A 14127-nucleotide genomic window follows, 5' to 3' on the forward strand; every position below is an offset into this window, starting at 1 on the left:
ATCCCTCACTGGGAGCTGCATGTGTGTAGCACTGGCTGATTTCTGCCCTTTTTCCTCACCAGCATCTCCTGCAAACACTCCTCAAGACCTCTCCCCTTGAGAGGGAAGCGGCTGTGACTGTACCTCTATCAGTAAGGACAGGTATTGTGTCCAGGCCCAGCCTGTGTGGATGTCCCCTGATGTTTCCAGATGCCACCAGGCACTGGCAGCATTTTTCTCCTGGTAGAGAAAGTCTTCCCTGTGACAGAGAACAGAGCTAGGGCTGGCAGCATTTTTCCCCTGGTAGAGAAGGTCTTCCCTGTGACAGAGAACAGAGCTAGGACAGAGCTGGCTTGAGTTATCCTGGTTTAGTGGCAGCTGGAGCCCAGTTTCTTCCTCCTTTGGGTTGTATGCTACGAGTTTAACCTCAGTCCCTTGGGAAAGTGTGTTCACAGTGCAGTGATACATGTCCTTTATTTGTCCCAGGTATTTGTTCCCCCAGTAAGAACTGGGGCCAGCAGCAACGCAAGGTGAAGCTGTTCTGCTGCATTGCTGGTGGCCTCTGTTGTCCGCTTTCCAAAACGATATCCAAGTCCTCAGGGCTCCCAGCCCGGATCTTTTGCAGCAGTACAGAGACAGCAGCTCCCGCTTTCTGCAGCCAGTTTGCTAATTTAATAATTATTTGAATTTCTGTGGTATTTCCTGCACTTCAGTTACTTCCTATGAGCTCTAGGTTTGTGATTTCTCATCATTTCAGACTTGCCTGCAGAAACTTGTATCCAAGGGTAAAGGATAAATGCTGTTTTGTGGGGCTGAGCACCCCTGGGAATCCATACCTGTGTGTTTTTCATGGGTGTTTCTAACCAGACACATATTTTTCTGTCTCTCTAGCCATGCAGGGACCAAGACCCGTGGTTCTGAGTGGCCCATCAGGTGCGGGGAAGAGCACTTTGTTAAAGAAATTGCTTAAAGATTACGAGAACCTCTTCGGCTTCAGCGTCTCCCGTGAGTATCCGTGTGTCTGTGGGCAAGGCCAGTGGAGGAGTTTGGGGCTGCTAGCCCAGAGCCTGCTTCTGTAGCTGTATTCATGCTCCAGATAATGGGTTTCCGTAGCTTGCCTGTGTCCTAATCTGTCTGTGGGCTCTTTGGGATGTTCAAAGAAGTCAGGATGCCTTTTAGTACTGGTATTGAGTAGCCAGTGTCTGGAATAGCACCCTTTGCAGGTCTGGTGACTCCTCACACCTCTAAACACAGCTCAGAGAGGCGATGAGATTTTTCTGGGTAATTCTTGACTCTGAAAATAACAAAATTCCCCTACAGCTCTCCTTCAAAAGCCAATTTTTTTACACCCACCTGCGGGAGCTGATGGGGATTTTAACAGCCCAGAGTCTCAGATTTAAAATTCAAGATTTTGGTGAAGCTCATCTCATTACTGGGTCAGTCAGCGAAACTGTCCACCCCATCACCTGCATGCGTTCCTCCTCCTCCCATTGCTCTGGTCGGTCACTGAGTGGTGGCCAAGGGTCTTTTTTTTTTTTTTTTACCTGGGCTGGTTCCGTGAATGTGAACATAATCCTTGGCTGGCTGGCTTGGTGCACCCATACCTCCCTGCAGGCTGTGTTGAAGTCCTCCTGTGCCCACAGCAGACTAAGTGGCAATTTTCTTCAGGCGCCTTGCCTGTCGCAATACTAATTTTGTTTCCTTTTTCCTGAGTGACACTTCAGAGGTTACCCTCGGAGTCTGGGCTGTGTCCACAGCTCATTCACCTGATTTTCCCTGGAGCTCTGCAACATGTTTTTAAGTATGTTACCAAAATGGGTTTTTTTTTGTCCTAATGCTTTGGATACTGCAAGTGAAATCGTTGCTTTGAGATCTGCGAGATCCAGATTTGTTTTACTGTGAAAGGGCAAATACTGGATATTTAAAATCTAATGTTACTAGAGATGGAAAAACTTAAAATTACCTTTCCTTTTGTGTGTTTTATCCTGTACTCTTGATTCAACTGAATTTCTCATCTCAGTCCAAGCTAAATCTTATCATTTTCCCCTCTTGATAGTTTTTTTTTTCCTAAATCTCCGCAATTGGTGCTTTATAAAACCTTACAGGTGATCAGTGTTACCTTACCTCCTGCCAGTCCTAAATAAAATAATCAAGATTGTTTCACATGATGACCATCAGCTCCTTTTTGCTTTGCAGAGCACGTGCTTAAAATAACACCAGTTTGAACGACTTCCAACACGATTCAAAGGCTGTCCAATCTATTCACCTCCCGCATGTAGGAGTTTGCCATTATTCATTAAATCGGGATATTTTAAGCACCTGTGTAGGTGCTGCATGATCTTTTAAAATGAAGATAACTCTGCAGAGTAGGGCACTGCTCATTCCCCTGAGCTGAGGCAGAACACATCTGGGATGACACAGGAAGGCTGTAGCAGAGCTGAAAATTAAGCCCAGCCTGGTAAATCCCCCACTGACTGCTCAGCCCCTAACAATCTTAATTGATTGTTTTCCGATTATCTAGGATTCCTTGATTCCAGGCGAATCCTGCATGTTGTTGTGCGTTAGACTCGCTCTGATCATTTTAAGTAGAGGGTCAGGTGATTGGATTAATCTCCTGCGTGTGCGCTTTTATTTCTTTGATGCTATTACTCTCTTGGCTGATCTACAAAATTTAAAAGGTTGTTTTTTGCCTGCAGATACCACGAGGCAGCCAAGACCTGGAGAAGTAAATGGCAAAGGTGAGTGTGTTGCAGTTGGAGCTGTCTCAGGCTCAGCAAACAATTCCTCTGAAAAATTGTAAGTTTCGATGTCAAGTGCGTGCATGAATCCCTCCTGGCAGGTAAGTTAGTTCTGTGTTTGTTTATAGGGTGCATTTCCTTAGGCAGGAGGAGCAGGCATTCAGTAATGATATATTAGAGAGTGTGTGTTTATATAAATATGCAGACATACACCTACTTGTGTTCTTTATCTCGGTGGCAGTGAGATCGGAGCCATTTACCGCTGTTCTGCAGCATGTGCCCTGTGTGGGAGGGAAGATAACGAAGAGGGATGGACTTGGCAGAACAAAACCAGAATTTAATGAAGTGGTGAAACGCTAACAGGGTGCTGCCAGATTTCTTTTTTAGACACCATCTCTGTGACTCGCTGGCCAAGGTTTTCAGTTTGAGTGCCCTGGTCCCTGCTTGGGCATTGAGTGGCTTGATTTTTCTGAAGCTTTAGGTACCTCCGGTGGGAAATGCAGCTGCTTAATGAGATGGCTTTATCTCTGTTAACAGCTTGTGGCCAGCTGCTTTTCTGGTTTTTTTTGTTTGCATATTTCTGAAACAATCAAATGTGGTTTGCACTTAATTTCTGATGGCAGTTTTCACTCTGAGGTGAAAGGGAGGAATTTTAACAAAAGATATAGAAACATTCCTTTTGAGGTTTTTTTTTCCCCTCTTATCTCCCTCTCTCTCTTGTCCTGTTCTAGTCTTTAATCATGAGTGCTTGCAAATTAAGGGCCTCAGCCATCCTGCTGTAATGTGTTCCACACCTGTGGGGAGAGGGGGGAGTTTCCCCCTGCACCTGAAAGGGGAAAGGGTGTGAAAAAGGGGGTACAGCAGCGTTTCTGACCATGCACAAGGCTCCAAAATACTTCGAGCAAGTGTCTCGGGAGTTGGGATGGAGAGGGGATGCTTTCAAGGTAATTAGAAGGTAGATATCTGCAGTCTGCCAGTGTTGTCCAAAGCAGATTTTAAGGTGCTTCTCCCACAAGCACCCACGGGTGTCATGTTGACCATGGACTTTGCCTTCAAAGCTGTTAATTTCTGGCTCTTTCTCCTGTTTTTCCTAACCAGATTACCACTTTGTGACCAGAGAGGAAATGCAGAAAGAAATCGATGCTGGTGAATTCATCGAGCACGCAGAGTTCTCCGGAAACATGTACGGGACGAGGTACGCAGTTCAGACACTGTCCCTGCTGGTGCCAGGAGCTGAGATGGTGGTGAAAGAAAAAAAATATTTTAACTTAGTGACACTTTTCCCCAAACATGCAGATTCTTGCCATAAGCAAAGCCTTTCATTTTGATAGCAAGGTCCTTAATAAGATGGCAAAATTAACTCTTGCAGAGAGTTAGCTCCTCATAAGTGATTTTCACAGACTATTTATGTTCCTTAATATTTTCCAAGTGCTTGCAGAGACGGAATGAAGACTTCCTTTCATTATCCCTGCGTTACCTAACGGTCTGAATAGGATGAATTCAGGAGCAGAAGCCATAACCAAATTGGCTGTTGTGAAACAAGTACGTGTGCTGCTTTGGTAAAGTCCCTGCTTATGAAGAGATAAATTGCATGGCACCCCTGGCTGGGATTAAAGAGTTAGGTGGATTTTAAAATAGCATTGCCCTGGGCGTTGGAGCTGAGAGTCAATAAAACGTTAAGCTGCAATGTTAATTAGAAGTCAGAAATCTTCTATAATGATTGTGAGAAAATTGTGGCACTATAGTAAAGGACCTGCTAAGGAGGAAAGTTGAATGTTTCCTGAGATAATTAGTTGCGTGAAGGAAATTTGCCTGAAATGCTTTTCAGGAAGACTTGCATTTCTGAAAGAGTTGAATGTGCTTTTTGTAGGATTTTTTGGAGATAGCAAAATTTCCTTCTGAGGGTGGTTTCCTTCTGGGAGGTGCCAACATAAGGCCCCCAGACTGACCATGCTGTAGGTGTGCAGCTCAGAAGGAACGGTTTGGTGATTTTTGCATTTCAGTAACATTGCTGCTTGAGTGTGACACGCAGAGGTGTCGCTGCTGTCACCGCAGGTAAGGGCAGCCTCGCAGGGGTCTGGCTGTGCTTGCTCCCTCTGAGGCTGATGGAGGAGCACAATCCCCTGCCCTGACCTTGATATTGCAGTGTTAACGCTTTGGCAAGAGAAGCAAAACTTGACAGCTCATCTTCCAAATACCCAGCACCAAGGAGAAACTGAGTTCAAGCTCCTTAATCCCTGGTTTCATCCTCCTAGGCCAGGCTTCCTTCTTTCATGTGTGTCCTGCTTAATCCAGCCTCAGCGTGGAAGAGCCGGCTGCTCTCTGATGCCTGACATGTAGGTGGAGTTGATTTTGGTGCCTTTTCGTCAAGGGTGGGTGCTGAGAAGACATCTCTCCTTAACCAATTTCCCTGAAATGTGCAGGAATTTGATACTTTAATCAAATTACATGCTTGGGTTTGGTTTTGAGGTGCTTTTCTCCCTGGCCCTCACTTTCATCTCCAGTCCCCTCTGGATATTCACGCTGCTTGTGCTCTGCCTGTGCTGGTGGGCATGCAGGGTGGGAGGCTGAGATCAACCCAAACCATCTCAACAATGAATAAATACCAGTTTGCAAATAAATACAGAAACTCTCCAAGCCTGTATTTCCTCTGTTAGTGCCTAAGGATGCTTCTGATCAGATGTATGTTAAAATGGAGAGCGTCCCTCATGCTTATCAGAATAGTTGACGTTTTCACCAGTCCTTTTTGCTCCCTAAATCTCATCAGCTAATAATAATTAATAACTAAAAACTAATTGCTTAATTTAAGAGTCCTAAAAGTGCCCTGTCTGTGAGATAGCACTGAATCATGCCCACAGAAACCAGAATTTATTTGAAAGCTGCCTTAAATGAGAGGCTGAAATCAGGGTGCAGGTGTGGGGTCTCTTTCTTGGGGCTCTGAGAGCTGCTGGCTCTTTGTGGATGGGTTGTAGTGGGAGTTAGTTGATACCAGGTGATACCAGATGAAGCCTGTAGCTTTCACATGGCAAACCAAGGGGTTTTGCGGAGTTTTTGTGGATTTGCAGTGGATGGTGCTCAGCTCCGGGCTGCTGCCCACCCAGGCAAGGGAGCAAACCTCTATTTGTATAGGGCACAGTGCTGGTCTCACAGTTTCACTTTAGCTTTCTCTTTCCTGTTGGGGTTTGTGACCTGTGCTGTGGGACTCCCAGGTCAGGAGGAAAGTCACCAGCCACCTCCATCCTCCTGTGTGACCCCTGTCACGGCAGCACTGTAGACTTTCCTGTGCCAACTGGACCGGCTGCGGGACCCCAAGGCTGCTCGTCTTCCTGCTCTTCCCCCGCATCTGGGATGAGGGGCTCACAGTGCCACCCCACTGGGATGCTCCATCGCTCATTTCTGTTCTCTGGGGCTTTTCTGGGCTCGCAGGCTCCCAGAAGTCTTTACAGATTTCCCCATCTCAACTCTGCTTTGTACCTTTCCGAGAGGCACCTTCTGCTTCTGCCTCCCTCCTCTCCAGCTGCATTTGCAGAGAGCTGTCGTGAAGCTGTGGTACCTGTGGGTTCAGGACTCTGTGCTGTCACATCTCCCTTTGCACGCCCTGCCAACAGCAGCACCACAGCTGAGAGCTGCTGTGTGACACCAGTGGGTGCTTGCCCTCCGTGCTGGTGAAGATCCTGTCTTCAGAGGTTGCCCAGAGAAGCTGTAGATGCCCCATCCCTGGAGGGGTTCAAGGCCAGGCTGGATGAGGCTTTGAGCAACCTGGGCTAGTGGGAGGTGTCCCTGCCCATGCCAGGGGGTGGAACTGGATGGGCTTTAAGGTCCCTTCCAACCCAAACCATCCTGTGGTTCTGTAATTCTCCAGCTGGCACAGCCCAGAACAGGGCTGGTGGGAGCTGTGGGGGTCCTGAATCCTGTTTCACTGAAGGTGTGGCTCCCCTTTCCTGGGGTGTAGGACAGCACAGGAGCATTTGTTTGGGGGAGCCTTTTTTCAGCACATGTTTGCAGAAGGCATCAGGGAGCAAACCTCGGTGGTGCAGGGTGATGGGGTAAGGTCCGAAGAGGTGCCCTGGGTGCGGGCAGGGAATTAAGCAAGCTGGAGGCTAGCTGCTGGACAGTGTTTTCTCTTAATCTCTGCTGCCATTGCGTGACCTCCTGACTTCACAACCTCAAAACCTGCAGTGCCACCCCTGAGCTCCTGGTAGGGCTTCTCTTCGCGCTGTCCGTTGTGCCACGGAGCTCTGGCTTGGAAAACTTGTGCCCCGCACAGTGCGAATAGCGACTGAAAAGTCCCCTGAGAAGGCTGCTACCCAGGAACTGGTTCAGGTAGCTCCAGTGCACCAGAAGAGGGTTGGCGTTGCTGCTTTTCAAGGGAGAATTGTAGGTGTTCAGGAACAAGCTCGAGGCAATTCCCAACATATGAGAACCACCATGTAAAAAATATTTTCTTAATTATGCATCTTGTGACCCAGGCAGGAGCACCCATCTCCATCAAGCATCCTTCAGGAGTGCATGTGGGTATGGAAATCGATTAATCTCTGGAGAAGGAAAATTCTCAATGTTTTTGCTCTTTGGTGAAGGTTGTTCCTGTGTTTGTCGAAGGTGGGAGCTTTACAGACTGTACCAGAGCCTCACTGCTTTTGGGATAGTTGCACGTAATCCATTTCCACACCTGCCACTGTGGTTTTTCCAGCCTCTTTAGCAGGAGGCAGCAGGTCCCTGCTCCTCCCCAGGGACCCAGAGGACACCTCAGGAAAGAGAAACTTTAGCAAGAGCAGAGCAGGTTCTCTTCTCTCCTGCCACAATTTGGGCACAGGGGAACCCTGTGAGGTGAAGACCTGCTGCTGGAGCAGGACACACCAAGCCCCCTCTGCTACGTCTGGATGCTCTGACCCCTTCCATCTCTGCTCTGTCCCCAGTAAAGGCGCGGTGCAGGCTGTTCAGGCCCAGAACCAGATCTGCGTCCTCGACATTGACATCCAAGGTGTGAAGAACATCAAGAGGACAGACCTGAACCCCATCTACATCTCCGTGCAGCCTCCGTCCATAGACATCTTGGTGAGCGACTGCCTTCCTTTGCCGTTAGGCAGTTAGAGGTAATCAGCGTCTTGCTCTGAAGTGATGGGGGTTCCCCCCTCATTGATTTATCTGTGTTTTAAGGGCTGGAGAATAGGTGGGGAGGACATTTCTGAGCACACTGTCACCTCTGCTCAGTCTAACTCCCCAACCCACGCCTCCCAGGGATAAATCTTTGGTTTTTGAGTCCCTCGTGTGCAGTTTCCGCATCTTGGCGTGTTTACCTGCGTTGGGTTATAGACTCCCTTGCGGCGTGGCCAGACTTTAAATGCATTTGTTGGGTTTAACGCTGGGGAGAGGAGGAGATTTTTGTGCTGAGACTTGCCTCCAGCAATTAAAGTTAAGCCGAGGGAGGCTGGTTCTCTGCAGCACCAAAAATCATGTAACCCCTCTGGTCTTATGGGGCCCTGTATAATTAATAATCACAGTGTGCCTCTGGGAGAAATGAAATCCCTGTTGTGGTTCAGAGAGGGATGCAGACACACGGATGTGACGTCCTAAAGCCACGCAAGTACGTGGCAGCGGAGCCCGTGACTCCTGGCTCTCGCCTCTTGCTGTCAGTAGATCAGGCAGTCTGCGTTTCTCGTTCAGTTTGTAGAGGAGGAAGCCAGCAGAGCCCAGCAGAGAGATTTCACCTCTCAGCAATATCTGGAGGGGAAGAAAAAAAAAAAGGGGAGCGGGTGAAGAGACCAGAAGCCTGAGCTATGGACAGGACATCCTGAGCCCAAACCCAGCTCGGCCACTGGTTTGTTTCAGGCTGTGAATGAGGCCCCTCACCCTTTGCAGGGCGTTATTTCACGTGCCCCTGGTCGCTGGCGGTAGCAAACGTCTCCCATGCAGGGGCAGACAGCACTGGCTTGGGGGGTGGGTGGTGGTTTCTGCATTTGGAACACGTATTTCTTTAATATGTTTATCATTTGGCTTAGGAAAAAAGACTACGTGACCGAAAGACTGAGACAGAAGAAAGTTTACTGAAGCGTTTGAATGCAGCCCGTGTAGATTTGGAACTTAGTAAGTCCGGGGGCCTTTGAGTGGTGTGTGCAGGGAGAGGGGATGCATTGGTGTTTTAGGAGCTGGTTTTTGCACGAATATCTGACTTGTGTTCTCCAAGGAGTGCTGGCAGGGCTTGGACGTGAGCTGAGTTTGATCCGATCACCTTGCTGCACCGTTTCCTGCTGCAGTTCCTTGTGGACAGTTGGCAGAGAAGCACGTTAGCAGTCTCTGAAATTATGATATTAAAATGCTGCAGGAACTCAGATCGTGCATGAGAGATGACGCAGGGAAGAAACATGTTCTCTAACTCCTCTGTCCTCATCTCCTTCCCTAGGTAAAGAGCCTGGCCTGTTTGACTTGGTCATTATTAATGACGATTTAGAAAAAGCCTATTCCGAATTGAAGGAGATTCTCCTGGAGGTGAGTCCTTTGGGGCTTTTCTGCCTCGTATTCTGAGCATGCATGACCTCTAGGCAAGGGTCTGTCTATAGGCAGCCACAGAAATGTGACCTCATGCCCACGCTTGATCTCTTTTGAGCTGCTGAGTGACATAGTTGAGCACAGATCGCGTATGAATGACGATGGATCAGTGGCTTACGAGAGTGGGAAACGGATCCAGTGTGATACTGGGTCGGGGCAAAAGAAGCCTCCATCCCTGGACCGCGCGGAAGGGCTGTGCTGTTTCTGAAGAGCCTCCAAGACAAACCTTCCCTTGTCCCTAAAGGCTCCTGCGTAAATTCTGGGCTTGGTCCTGCAGTTTGTGCTGTGCTTTGAGGAGATGATCGCTCGTGGTCTGCAGGACTGTGAAACTTTGAGCTGTTCCCCAAGAGGGATGGATGCTCAGTTATTTTCCTGATCTTCTTGCAGGAAATCAAGAAGACCCAAGAATCCAGGAAGTCCTGAGCTGAGCCTGCTTGGACGTTTTAACTTTGCACATCATTCCTGAACCACATCACACCACTTTATTCCAAGAGACATTCCCTTTAGGCTGATCCTCCTCCCAAGTTACTCTAGGATGTTTCTATTAAAAGGAAAGAAAATGAAACCCGGTCACGCTTGTGTTTCTGTTCACCACACACTCAGCGTGGGCTCTCCCAGGTTGGAGAGAGGCGGATGGTTTGGAAGCGATCGCACGGCACCTGCTGCCAAAGCGCAGAGCCGTTCTGTGAGGCTGCAGAGGAGCTGTCTGGGCATCTGCAGCCCCGACACACAGCGTAGAATCCCGCTGCAACATTTCTGGAGGTACACGTTGTGCCCAGCTAACGCCACTCACAGAATGGGAGCTGCTTAGATTGATGTGACCCCCGCTTCCCCCTGCCGACAGAGGGGCTCCCGTCTTTACTGGCACCTGATCTCACAAGTGTGCAGGTCGATTTTTAGACGCTCTTATACCTCCAAGTCGGAGGAGAAACTATTTCTTTTCCAAGCTGTGCAGCTTTTTTGGATGATGTGCTTGAGGGCACCTCCTTTTCCTAGGAGGGAACCATTTGATCTGGCCGGTCTCCCTCGTACTGGTCTCTTGCTTGAGCTGTGGAGAGGTTTGCAGGACAGGGAGTCGGAGGATGCCTTGCGCTTTGCTTCCCTGCCTTTCTTCAGCCTTAACCTTGATGCTTTTGCATGACTTTTGAGCTTTTTGGTCCCTCCAGCAGGTCATATCTTGAGCCTCCTTGGAGGGGCTGGTTCCTCTTGGGTTTCATTCTCTTCCTGTCCCATCTCCAGTTTCCCCAGCTGCTCTGCTCCAGCACACCCGCAGTCCCTCTCAATCCAGGTCACGTCCTCATTCACCAAGCTGTATCTTCCACGTTCTGGGCACCAATAAGCAGAACCAGACCTTGGACAACCCTTTTAGTGCCTCGCTTGTGTTTAGAAAGATGAGAGTTGATTATTTTCATCGTTTTTCCTCTGTTTGGGTGTTTTAAATATACCTTTTATAGATTCTACTGTGAAATCCTGCTTTCTGTTGTCCTGATTTTCATGTGAGGTTCTAACTTTGGTTAAATGAGCAGGAAAAAATGCTCCCCCAAAATTTTCTGGGGGCGTACCTCCTTCACAACATCTGGATTTCCCCTTCCTGACGGTGTGAATCTCTGCAGCCAGGCTCTTCTGCGGTGATAAGTGACAGTCTATGATTTTTATTTTTTTTTTCCTGAATCGTGGGGGTTTCGTTATATTTTGAGGGACACATGTAATGGGGAAACGTCCCCTCTAGATGGCAGAAATGACAGCAGCAAAGGGCAGGGAGCCTGCGCTGTGGAGCGACAACACGCTGAGGTGCAGGACGCGGTGCTGGCCTCAGTCTGGTGGTCTCCAGCCACCGCCTGGGACCTGCGGTGCTGTCACCAGATGGAAATGCCCAACCGCTGCCTGCTCAGCCCTCCTGCCACCGTCCCGAGAGCTGCGCGACTGCCAGCCCCGAGCCCAGCCTTCGGGCGTCCCTCTGGGAGAGGTGAGTGGTACCCGGGAACGGGAAGGGATGATGCTTCAGCACCGCCAGCGCTTGGAAAATGGGGAAAAAAAAGTCATTTAAATCACTTGTGTCCCCCTTCACTGGAGGTAACGGAGAGGGAAGTCCGAAATAACCCGCCCTATATCGGGTGACCTGCTTTTAGCGGCTGCCGCTGTGTCTGACAGACCGGAGGGGTGAACGTCTGGATGGCCGGCAGTAATGCGAGGTGACGGGGTGGCCATCGGAAGGCGATGGGTGGTGGAGGGACCGGGAGCGGGCTGCTGGAGCCAAGCTGGTCACCAAGCGGGTGGTGGGGCTGTTGGGAATCTCTCGTGAGTCCTTTCTGGGTGCTGTCGGCAGTGCCTTTATCTGTTTGGTGTTTTGGAGAGGCCACGCTGCACGCTGAATCTCGTAACGGGGTGGGTGAAGGCACCTGTTGAAATGAGTTTAATTTCTGCATCCTCAAAAATGGGATGTTTCTTTTATTAATTGCATTTCCAAGCATAAATACCTCTCTGGATCCGTATTTTTGGTACCAGTTCGTTGGGGATGCAGCCATCCCCGCATCCCTGGGGCAGGCGAGGACCATGCTGAGCATCGTGGTTGCGGCAGACACCGAATTCGGGGTCCTACACAGACACGGCTTGATGTGGGGCTGGGGGTGGGATTGAGGGATCACAGTGAGGGCACAGGAGTCTCTCTGCCAGGATTTTCTGTGATTAAAGATGCTGCTCCTGGGGGGAACCCTGTTTCCCACCGAGGAGATCTTCCAGGCAGGAAGGTGTTGAACGCACCAACCAACAGGTTTGGGGCATTTTGGGGTGAAAGTGGGTGAGCCAAAGGACAAGAAGGGAGCTAATGCTCTCACGTATGGTTTTATTCAGCTGTTAAAAACCTTATCACCTGGCCCCATGAGACCATGGGGATGAATTGCTCCCCCATGCATGGCTCTGATTCTAGCTGAGATATGGGTCGCTCCATCTCGGGGTACACCCCAGTGAAAGAATGGGCTTGCTCCTGGCTTGCTTGCTTGCAGAAATGTCAGAAAAAGGGATGTATATGTATGTATTTACCGTTCCATCAGACTGAGATAAAATTGGACAGATTTCAGCTGCTTTCAGCTCTGCAAGATGCTTTGGGAAGCATCGCAGCACCTCATCCCACATCCCTGCAGGAGGAGGATGCTGGAGGAGGAAGGCTGATCCCCATGAGGGGTGCGTGGGATGATAGGAGGAGCTGAGATAAAACCTGCCCTGGGAGCTCCCACCATCTGGGTGAGGGCATTTTGGAGCTGACGCCAAAGAAAAATAAATTCCCGTAGCGCTTTTCCTTCAAATCAACTGCTTTGCAGTCTTGCTCTTTTGTTTTTTACTGAATCCAGGCTGGTGCATCGCTTTTGGGGCAAGGAGCTGATCGTTTTTCCAACTTTCCTGCCTATCCAAGGTTTTTGGCAAGAGAAATACCCCGTCACGGGGTGAACACGGGGTTGGTGGCTTTAGGTGGAGAGGTGACCTCTGCTGTGACCCATTGAGATGCTGCCTGGGAAGGACATCGCGCAGGGATGGATGAGGGCAGGCAATCCTTGAAGCCAGTGCCCAAATCATCCCAAAGGAAGACAAGAAATCCTGGAGCCACACTCCAGGCTGGCTTCAAGCAGCCAAAATTAGCCCATGGCTCCTTCCAGCATCACACACACCCCCCATCGGATGGTCCCACGGTCCAGAGACTCGTCCTTGCCGTGGCTTTTCTTGGCATCTCGGTGCTTTTGGAGGCAGCCCTGATTTTCAAGCTTCCTTCCGTGCCATTGCAAAAAAGCACCGCGGGGCAGAGTCGGCCTGGGAAATAATTGGGTGGCCAGCGTATAAAATAAGCAACGAGGCAAAAAAGAAATAGGAATAACCGTGGATTTCTTGTTTGCCCATCAGTACCCGGCTCGGTCGGTGTGTGTGCTCCCGATCGCCGGGACTGAGCATCCCGAGCGCGAAGGTGTGATGGGATGTGCTCACGTCGGTGCACGGGGACGGCGCGTGATGGGTAGGGCTGTGGCTCCAGTACTTCTCAGGGGAGAAAAAAATTATTGCAAGCCAGCCTGGGCTCCTTGTACACGTTTAGGACCTTCCAGAAGGGTCAGTGGGGTTGGTGCTGCCTGTCCCTGGCATGGCTGAGGGGACTGAGGTCACCGGTCACCAGCTTTTCTGGCAAAAAAACCCTTTTTTTTTTTTCCTGTTGTATCCAGTGCCTGCATTTCCACCAGTACGCAGCAGGAGGGAGGTGGGCTGGGGGTGGCTGAGGAATTCGGCAGTGCCAGTTGTGGGCTTTTTTAGGGGCTGCAGCTGAGATCGATCCCATACCGGGTGATGTGGTCCCTGCCTGGGATGCTGATCTCTGTTTTTTTTTTTGCTCTCCCACAGGACAACGAGGTGACCGCCACCACGTGCCAGCTGCTGACCCGCGCTGAGACACCCGCCAGCACCACCAACACCCACAGCAGGTAGGTCCTGTAAACCACAACAGCTCCTAACGCTCACTGGGGCCAACTGATGCCTGTGGGACCCGACCCGACCCATGCTGGCACCCCTCAGCCAAGGCATCACTCCTCCAGGGTTTGTTTTTCCTGCTGGAAAGCAAGTCATGGGGGAGGATTCAGTTTTCTCTCTAGCACAGGGTATTGGGGAGCATCTTGTTGGGATGTGATGCTCCAGGGTGTTTGCAGGAATTGTGCTGTCTCCAGCTTCATTGTCTCTGCAAGGATAAGGATAAACCAACGGGATCCTGGGCTGTGTCACCAGCAGCGTGAGCAGCAGGGAGAGAGAGGGGATTGTCCCCCTCTGCTCCCGTGAGACCCCCCCTGGGGTGCTGCCCCCAGCTCTGGGGTCCTCAGCACAGGACAGACACGGA

At 50.0% G+C, this 14127-nt stretch overlaps 1 protein-coding gene across 1 annotated transcript; it reads left to right on the top strand.

The window, feature by feature from the left end:
• Window positions 1-872: 872 nt before the first annotated feature.
• Window positions 873-9822, top strand: GUK1 (guanylate kinase 1). The gene is made up of 7 exons (XM_010085700.1): window positions 873-984; window positions 2676-2717; window positions 3816-3912; window positions 7634-7772; window positions 8717-8801; window positions 9118-9203; window positions 9651-9822. The coding sequence occupies exons 1-7, from the start codon at window positions 873-875 to the stop codon at window positions 9684-9686; spliced, it is 597 nt and encodes a 198-aa protein (XP_010084002.1). The 3' UTR covers window positions 9687-9822.
• Window positions 9823-14127: the final 4305 nt, after the last annotated feature.

The sequence above is a fragment of the Pterocles gutturalis genome, unplaced genomic scaffold (genome assembly GCF_000699245.1).
Source record: "Pterocles gutturalis isolate BGI_N339 unplaced genomic scaffold, ASM69924v1 scaffold19405, whole genome shotgun sequence".
NCBI classification, from domain to species: domain Eukaryota; kingdom Metazoa; phylum Chordata; class Aves; order Pterocliformes; family Pteroclidae; genus Pterocles; species Pterocles gutturalis.

Coding starts and splice junctions, on each gene's coding strand:
- GUK1 (XM_010085700.1), top strand. CDS start 873: ATGCAGGGACCAAGACCCGTGGTTCTGAGTGGCCCATCAGGTGCGGGG. Junction 985..2,675: donor CTTCGGCTTCAGCGTCTCCC/GTGAGTATCCGT, acceptor TTTTGCCTGCAG/ATACCACGAGGCAGCCAAGA. Junction 9,204..9,650: donor TGAAGGAGATTCTCCTGGAG/GTGAGTCCTTTG, acceptor ATCTTCTTGCAG/GAAATCAAGAAGACCCAAGA.